At 45.8% G+C, this 9,577-nt stretch overlaps 1 protein-coding gene across 1 annotated transcript in view; it reads left to right on the top strand.

Annotated features, from left to right (window-relative positions):
• Positions 1–1,108: 1,108 nt before the first annotated feature.
• caskin1 (CASK interacting protein 1) overlaps positions 1,109–9,577 on the top strand; it is a 90,709-nt gene continuing 82,240 nt past the window's right edge. The window contains exon 1 of the mRNA XM_030790189.1: positions 1,109–1,260. Within this exon, the coding sequence (XP_030646049.1) occupies positions 1,167–1,260 (94 nt within the window). The 5' untranslated portion in view covers positions 1,109–1,166. The remainder of the gene's footprint in view (positions 1,261–9,577) is intronic.

The raw sequence follows: 9,577 nt of genomic DNA, 5'->3' as shown, positions 1-9,577 counted from the left end.
CACACACACACGAGACATGCTCATGATTACCTTTAAGGCAAAATGGAATAAACTCGAATAGCATTTGAGCTGCAGAAGGCTAGTGTTGGTACTGCAGCGCTAAGGCAACTTACAGTCAACGGTGGTCCGCTCTAAACCTCGTTAAACCGGACAGAGGGAGTAATAGTGGCATTCAGTGTGTCAGTAATCAGGATGTTATCCTTCAAAACGTTCTCCGAAAAAGAAAGCTGTCGCACAGCATCCAAGTAAACGTTTTGTGCGTAGTTCATATTTAATAGGGCTACACAACATTTTAGAGCACCGACTTGTAAAAACATAGGGAACTGATTGAAAAAATACGATATAATCTAAGTGTTTACCCCGCATGCAGAACGATTGCGGGCCGCATCATTCCGGCTTCATTGCATGTGTATGTCAGTAGAGGGGGGTGTAAGGTTGGTCCTACGCTTTGGATCCGCCCTCTGGATACATTAACATCGGAGCCATTTGACATCGCAATCTCAGCCAGCTATACGACTGGGGTATTGCATAGCCTACTCCGTGTAGATTCATCAGCGGGCAGAGAGCGACGGAGCTATGAAAATACAGAGCGCGCGCAGCTATGGCAGGACTGGCTGCCGTTGATCTATGGCAGATGCTGGAGACCCTGAAAAAGCCACCGCGTCCCGAAATTTAAAGACGAAACAGCTTAGTTCTTTTTTAATTATAGGCTACGTGTTTAAATACATAGACGAATTATCGTGATTTATATTTTGTTATTGTATCGCAATGCTTGAAACGCGATCATAACGGTTCCATTTATTAATCTAATTTCGAGTGCTGGCTGTTAAAGAAAAAGATGCTTTCCTACATAGTCACAACAACGCTAAAATCCATCTGAAACACCAGCTCTGCTATACTGATTATATCTGCGTCGGCGTGGACCACCGTGGTTATATCTTCTTTAGTTATTTTATTTGTTCGTTCAGACAACGGGAATAATAACGTCAGCTGCGAGCACGCTGTGCACTAGCTCTCTGGAATTTGAGCATCCTTCCGTCCGAGAGCACTCAAGCCTCCGTTACGCTCCCTGCAGCTCCGCCGAAACAGGGAGGATCCGCAGAGTGGTCGCGGGGCTAGACATAAACTCTACACAGAGGATGCTTTTAGATGCCAAATAAGTGAAGATGGGGAAAGACCAGGAATTGCTTCAAGCGGTGAAGACTGAAGACCTTCTAACGGTGCAGAAACTCCTGCAGAGACCCAAACCGGGAAAAGCAAGTAAGGACATTTGGGATTAATTTCGCATGTTTCAATTGGGGTTCAAGGTAGGGAGGGAAGACTATCGGATTTTGAGCAGCTGTAACACTCTCAGCCCAATCACTGTCACATAGCGACATAGCCTACTCACAGTGTCTCCCAGAAGGACGCGTTTCCTCCTTTTCTTCGTGTGTATTGATGGATACGTCTTAGTTTACTGGGTACGGAAGATAATCAGATCACTCTTAAAGGTGGAGCATCTGCAGCATCGTTCGATGAAAGCAATTCCGTTATAGACTATAGTACGCATTTTTTTTCTCTGGAAATGGCAAGTTGTCAGTTTCCTGCCATAATATAACGAAGCAGATTTATCATGTCATCGCAGGTTCGTGGCGTCCTTTAAAGAGCGGTCACCTGAGAGATCACTGACGTTCACAAGACGAATCGTGAGCAGTCGCGTGGTTTCATGGCCGGTAGTGGAGTAAACAGTTTGTTGCTTAAGGTAGAGGTATCCTAGATCACAAAAGGCATGATTTTGCTTCATGACGTTCGATACATGTACAGACCAAATTGTGCCAGAGCGTGTTAATCCGATGCGGTTGGCATCAGTAACCTATGCCATTTGATATGCAGATTTACTGAGAAGTGGCAGGGTGAAAACTCGTTGCAGAAGCCTACGGACTTGACAGTCTCTCGCCTGCTGCCTCTCCGGAAAATCAAATAAAAGAGAAACAGCTCTATGCTGATGTGAGTGGTGGTGTGGGTTCAGTGAATGGCATAAAATGCCAAATTTTCTTCTCCTTATGGTTTATCTTTTCAGTCCTTTTTGAAATATCTCAGAGAAAAGCAGCCTGTACTGTTTCTCATTAGCTGTCGCTTTCCTACACTGAATACTCTCACCTATCTCAGCTGATCTTTTCAAAGACATACACATCTGGACTGATCTTAGCATGTGACTAAGCATTGGTATAGGTGACCACTGTGCTTCAGAAGAGCTTGGTTTAGTTTCCTCCTGGTTTGTCAAACAGACATAAAGCTTGACTGTTTATCAGAAGTTTTTTTTTTTCTGGACTCCAGTGTGAGATCTGTGAGGCCTTGCCTTTGTCTTTGATGTGTCCCCCCCCCCCCCCCCCCCCCCCCCCCCCCCCAGCATCAGTTTGGATTAGCATGACCCCAAGGCTCAGGTCAGAGAGCAGAACATCAGATCTTCCATCTGAGGAGAGGACGCTGCGTCTCCTCTTCCCCTCCTCTCTGCCGTGTGCTTTTTCTGCCATGTGGTAGTAGGCTAAGTCCTGCGCAGTGGGCTGAATGAACATTAGGGTGCATCCAGATCACTGCCTCTTCAGAATGGGAAAGAGAGAGAGAGAGAGAGAGAGAGAGAGAGGGATAGAGAGAGAGAGAGAGAGAGAGAGAGAGAGAGACAGAGAGGGAGGGAGAGAGGGGGAGAGAGAGAAAGAGAGAGGGAGAGAGGGAGAGAGAGAGAGAGAGAGGGAGAGAGGTAGAAAGAGAGAGAGAGAGAGAGAGAGAGAGAGGGAGAGAGAGAGAGGGAGAGAGAGAGCAGAGCATTGCTCACAGAGTAGGGAGCAAGCTAACAGACATCCTGCTACTGGGGAGCATGCAACATGTGCAGCGTGGGTCGTCGCCAGAGACAGCCTCATCAAGTCTTAGCATATTATAATTACAGAAACCAGTGGTAGTAGTAGTAGTAATAATAGGCCAGGGTCTGTTTTGTCAGCGTTACCGTAGCTGCATCATGTTTTACGGAGTGATTTTCCAGATGACTCGTTTACACTTTACGGTTTAACATACTCTCATCTTTCGTTATGTCGAATCACCTCAATATCTCATGGCCTGCAGAACTCAGTCAACTGAATCTGCAGTTTCAACAATACATTTGAAATTACAATTATGGTCTGTCCCATTTTGAAAGGGAATCCCTTTTGCTGCCTTAGTGTAATTGACTACAGTCATTGTAAAGTATATCAGAGAGCAAACTCCTTGGAAAGAGAAGGCAGTAAGCCTGTTTTACGGTTTTTGATGACTCATCCTTGATGCTGGTTTATTTCAGTGTGCACACAACCACTGAAGATTGATTCAGCTCCAATCACGTCCACTCAGATGAATTTTCTACCTCCAGGTCTGAGATAAGGATGGGCTATGCATCCCAGTTGAACAGCTTCGTGATCAAACTGTGCTTTGTATCTTTGTATTAGGTTTTTATGTTGGATACTCAAACCATCAACAACAGCTCTCATTCGTCTTTGCATTGCTCTTTGCAGAGAATGTGATTGTGTTTTTTTTTTTAATCCTCAAGGAGTGAATGGCAAAGAACACACAGCTGAGGTCTCTCCAAGGTCTCAGAGAATGCATTCAATTGTATTGCAGCCCGTGACTTCAGCTTTTCTTATCAGGAGCCCATTTTAGTGGGGGATGAGAGTTGACAACACAGCATAAAAGGGGCGCCCACCCCTGCACCCCTGTGTCAGGTTACATCGGTACTGTGTGGACTGGACAGCTCTTTAGCCTGAGGTCTGATCAAAGGGATTGGAAAATGCACAGGAAACAAAGCTCCAGAGAGCAAGAGAAGTCCTGGTCTGAGCCTCGACCTCCTGGTATCTCATTTCCCCCTCAGCGTTCAGATGCAGGCATGGCTCTACTGCACTCCGGTTAGTTTGAGTAATAATTGAATTTCAGGGAAGGCAGAGCAGGACAGAGAGAGGATGGCAGAGAACTGGCATTGCTGAGAAACATCAGATCAGTTCTTCTGTGCCATGTGATCAACACAGAATGCGGTGCCATCTTTTTGGGGGCTTTAAACACCACATGGGTTGTGAGGGCGTACTGATGAGGGAGGGATGCTTAATAACTAGATGGCCATGGGAACATGCTCAGTGACACATCCCTGATGAAGACGCTGAGCTCCAGGCTCGGTCCGCAGAAGGGTGAACTCTGATATAGTCAGTGCTCACTGTTAGTTGCTCTGAATAAGAACACTGCTAAACGGAACAAAGCAGTAGAGCAGCCGTGGCAGAACGAAGGCCCGTGGCATGGTACACTGCTCAGCATGTCGGGGAGACTCACCTCATGGGGCATCCCCCCCTAATACAGAACACATTCCTAAATTATGACCAAAAGCGTTAAAAGACATAGTCTCAAGCCAAATGAATGAGTGTTTTTGTGCTCTCTTATGTAACCGCTGCCCTGCTGCGTGCCAGCTTAGCACAGTCCCATTTCCTTTTTCTGACTCTTTTTTTTTTTTTTTTGCTGAGGAAAAAGGCTTGCATTCCTGTGACCAAACACTTAAGGCAGGGGAAGAGCGGTTTGTTTTCGCTGGGGTGCACCTGTTCCCTCTGTGGTCATTTAGCTCTAACTGAGAGTCATGGGACAGAGCCAGACACCACAGGACCAGTGAGTGAGGAAAGCAGGCCTGGTTTCACCACTCAGTCATGGCAACTTTCCCCTTGACTATGACTTCAGCTGTACATGTGGTCTTGCTGATGGCCCTCGCTCAACGATCCCTGACCAATCAGATCTGAGTGGGTGGTGTCTTAGATATCTCAGGTGGATATAGTGTATATCTTTTCAACAGAGTGTCTGGTTTCTCTCTTGGCACATTGGTCGGCACTACCTCTGAGTTCAACTGCTGAGTTCAACAACTGGGCATGCTCTGTTAAATCATGGAGACGTGTTCATTTTGTCGCTAGGTATTAGTTTGGAGATAGCATCATGCCGCGTTACTCACTGCAGCGATAAGGATGAAGACGTGACAGTTTCTCTGTCTTCTTCTCCCCTACGCAACCTGTTCACAAATCCCATCTGTAATTAGACTGAAGAAATGCTGGCAGAAAGCAACATATGGAAGCCGAAAGGAAAACACACACACACACACACACACACGGATCATTACCACAATGCCTGTACCGCCTGTGCCTAAGTGTTCTGGTGTTTTGGGGTAAAGCCGTGTGTTCTTTGGCAGGTCCCACAGTTAAATAAATCTTGTGGAAGTGTGAATGCCCAGTGGCACAGGCACTGGGCTGATGGATGGTCCTCCTCTCACTAAAGTGATGATGTTGCTGAAATGTGTGTTAGAACGTGTGTGTGTGTGTGTGTGTGTGTGTGCGCGCATGTGTGTGTATGTGTGTACGTGGGTGTGTGCATATGTAGGTGCGAGTTTTTGTGTGTGTGTGTGCGAGAGAGCGAGAGAGAGAGAGAGTGCTTGTGTGTGTGTGTGGGAGAATGCATGTGTGTGTATGTGTGTGGGAGAATGCATGTGTGTGTATGTGTGTGGGAGAATGCATGTGTGTGTATGTGTGTGGGAGAATGCATGTGTGTGTATGTGTGTACGTGGGTGTGTGCATATGTAGGTGCGAGTTTTTGTGTGTGTGTGCGAGAGAGAGAGAGAGAGAGAGAGTGCTTGTGTGTATGTGTGTGGGAGAATGCATGTGTGTGTATGTGTGTGGGAGAATGCATGTGTGTGTATGTGATTGTGCGTGTGAGTGGGAGAACCTGCACATGTGCATGTGTGTGCAGCTGAGTGGGAGAGTGTTTGTGTGTTAGAGAATGTATGTGTGAATTTGTGTGTGTGTGTGTGTGTGTGTGTGTGTGTGTGTGTGTGTGTGTGTCTGCAGATGTGTATGTATGTCCGCATGCATGTATGGGAGAACGTGAGAGTTTGTGTGTATGTGTATATGTACGTGTATATGTATGTGTGTTTGTTTGTGTGTATGTGTATATGTATGTGTGTGTGTATGTGTGTTTGTTTGTGTGTATGTGTATATGTATGTGTGTGTGTATGTGTGTTTGTTTGTGTGTACGTGTATATGTATGTGTGTTTGTGTGTGTGTATGTGTATATGTATGTGTGTTTGTTTCTGTGTATGTGTGTGTGTATGTGTGTTTGTGTGTGTGTATGTGTATATGTATGTGTGTTTGTTTGTGTGTATGTGTATATGTATGTGTGTTTGTTTGTGTGTATGTGTATATGTATGTGTATATGTATGTGTGTTTGTTTGTGTGTATGTGTATATGTATGTGTGTTTGTTTGTGTGTATGTGTATATGTATGTGTGTGTGTGTTTGTGTGTATGTGTATATGTATGTGTGTTTGTGTGTGTGTATGTGTGTTTGTTTGTGTGTATGTGTGTTTGTGTGTGTGTATGTGTGTTTGTGTGTATGTGTGTTTGTGTGTGTGTATGTGTATATGTATGTGTGTTTGTTTGTGTGTATGTGTATATGTATGTGTGTGTGTTTGTGTGTATGTGTATGTGTATGTGTATATGTATGTGTGTGTGTGTTTGTGTGTATGTGTATATGTATGTGTATGTGTATGTGTATATGTATGTGTGTGTGTGTTTGTGTGTATGTGTATATGTATGTGTGTTTGTGTGTGTGTGTATGTGTATGTGTATATGTATGTGTGTGTGTGTTTGTGTGTGTGTGTATGTGCATGTGTATATGTATGTGTGTTTGTTTGTGTATATGTGTATGTGTATGTGTATATGTATGTGTGTGTGTGTTTGTGTGTATGTGTATGCATATGTGTATATGTATGTGTGTTTGTTTGTGTGTATGTGTATATGTGTGTGTGTTTGTGTGTATGTGTATGTGTATGTGTATATGTATGTGTGTGTGTGTTTGTGTGTATGTGTATGTGTATGTGTATATGTATGTGTGTGTGTGTTTGTGTGTATGTGTATATGTATGTGTGTGTGTGTGTTTGTGTGTATGTGTATATGTATGTGTATATGAATGTGTGTGTGTGTTTGTGTGTATGTGTATGTGTATATGTATGTGTGTGTGTCCAGACTCGGCGCTGGATTGAAGGGAGGGGGACGAGGGTCAGAGGAATGGAGGTGTTCGCCTCTGCCTCTCCAGCTTCTTCTCCAGCTGCTTCTCCCATACCTGTTTCCATGGAGATTTGCAACATCTGGGTTTGAGCTTTGCTGTAAAGAAATGGGATGTCCGCCGTCCTGTCGTTCCATTAGTCCCCCCTCTGCACTAATAACACATGACCTTAATCTAGGGACCTGTCCCACATAATCCGTAAGGTGGGAGAGGATGGAGACTGAGCATGCTTACCAGGGAGGTTATTTTATTGTGTGGCTAAAGACCACACACGCAAAAGCTTAGTCAGACAAGTGCTGGACTGTCTCTGCAGCGTGCCTGCCCGTAATGTTTACAGTGTAAGAGTTTCATACGAGGATCCCAGTTCAAATGGGTTACGGTGAGGCGGTGAAAACCCTTGAACCACACATGCAGTCTTAAAGATGATTCAGACGTGAGGCCGCTTACGGCAGGCTGGAGTGTGAGGGGGGAGAAGAAACTGCACGCACGTCTCTGCGTTAAACCGCCGGCTCCGGCAAGGTTGTCTGAAGAGGACAGAAAAGAAAAAAAAAAAAGAGAGAGAAAGAAAAAAAGAACACAAAGAGACAGAGAGTGCATGACGGCTGAGGGTGCTCTTATGTAATCTCTGTCATAATGAAGCCGTGGGTGTGGAGATGGGTGTTCTGAGCCAGGCCAGAGAGTGGACCGCATGGCTGTAACAGCGCTCTGTTCTCTGTCTATCTCCTCAGCCAGTCCCACCCCACTGTAGACCAGAGAGTGGACCGCATGGCTGTAACAGCGCTCTGTTCTCCCTCTGTCTCCTCAGCCGGTCCAACCTCGCTGTAGACCAGAGAGTGGACCGCGTGGCTGTAACAGTGCTCTGTTCTCCCTCTGTCTCCTCAGCCGGTCAAACCTCGCTGTAGACCAGAGAGTGGACCGCATGGCTGTAACAGCGCTCTGTTCTCTGTCTATCTCCTCAGCCGGTCCAACCTCGCTGTAGACCAGAGAGTGGACCGCATGGCTGTAACAGTGCTCTGTTCTCTGTCTCTTCAGCCAGTCCCAATCCCGCTGTAGGCTGGATGCCGTGTTAATGCCACATGCAGAACAATGTTTAGAAAAATGAGACTTTTGGAACAGAGTGCCAGCACTAAGAGCACTGGGAATGAATCATGCTTCCCACCAGATTATAGTCCACGCGGTTTTAAAGGAGTCGGAAATGGCATTCCTCGTTAATTGTTTTAATTTTGTGTTTTGGATGTGCTCACCTTAGTATCTCAGTATGGTATAACCAGTTAAACTGTGGCAACTGTACTGAGATGGAAGACGTGACCTGGTGCCCATGCTTCAGTCATCTCACAGTTAAACAGGGTTTCCATGTGAAATTATGCGGGTCTGGACTTTTCTAGGATCTGTATCGCTGATAGGCGTGTGCGCGTGAGCCACATCATTTTTCACCTAGCACGGGTCCAAATCAAATACTGTTTCAGTCAGCGCTAATCCAGAAACGATACTGGCTCATTTTCACATCTGGCTTGACTGGGGCTACGTTGTGCTTTAATGAAGATAAACTATGTCTGTGTTTTACCGAGGGATCCCTAACGTAGCGTGATTAGAGTATGCAATCAGACAGACAGACAGACAGACAGACAGAGAGAGAGACAGATGGACAGATAGACAGTCTCTCTGCACCACTGAGGCTATAATGAAAGGGTTCCAGGACAAGCCCATGCTGGGACGTGAATCAGATATCCCATAGACCAGAGTATGAGACGTCTCCATCTGATCCTTAGAGCTGTGTGAGCGATTAAGAGCCTGGGCATTGGCAAGGAGACGAGATCTTGGCCCCGGGATGGAGGGAGACAGACTCTAGTTCCAAAGATCCAGGGGCTTTCAGAGAGATCAATACCACACCCACAAGCTGTGCCGCATCATGGAAATGAGCTTTCCCAGTCTGGGGACGTCTTAACAGCCTAATGCACTGTGGGAAACGGCTTGGAGTCGGTTGATGATTTTGAGTTTGGATTTTAAAGTTTGGAACAGGTGCGTTTTGATGAGGAGCACAGCGCTCCACCTACACGGGCGGCCCTACTGTCAAAGAGAACGTTCTAGGCCCGAGGCTGCTGACGGAGTCACCCACACACTCACCAGGGGTGTGGGTTTGGTTTTCACTATCCAGAGTTTAGGGTTTTTTTGTTTGTTTTTTTTTCTTTTTGGCTTACATTAGTGTTATTTTTCTCTTTCTCGTTTCACATTTTAGCCTGTCACATGTCTGTCTGTTCCATTCCTGAGCCTGCTCTTTGAGAGCAGGCCACGGTCTTGCTCTGTTCTGAAGGAGAGGGTCATTTTTCCAACGGAGATTAATCTTTCTCTGAGAGCGGCTCCAAGTTATTTCAATCTCATGGAGTCTGTGAATTGATTCTTTTCCTTCCTGCCAGCTTTTAATATATCACAAATCATTCCTTCTCCATTTCTCCGCTTGCCAGAGCAGTTGCACATACTAATGAATGAAAGCCAGGC

This window comes from Chanos chanos, chromosome 13, assembly GCF_902362185.1.
Source record: "Chanos chanos chromosome 13, fChaCha1.1, whole genome shotgun sequence".
NCBI classification, from domain to species: domain Eukaryota; kingdom Metazoa; phylum Chordata; class Actinopteri; order Gonorynchiformes; family Chanidae; genus Chanos; species Chanos chanos.
The sequence above is the reverse complement of the archived record's forward strand: the minus strand, read 5'-3'. Positions and strand labels throughout refer to the sequence as shown.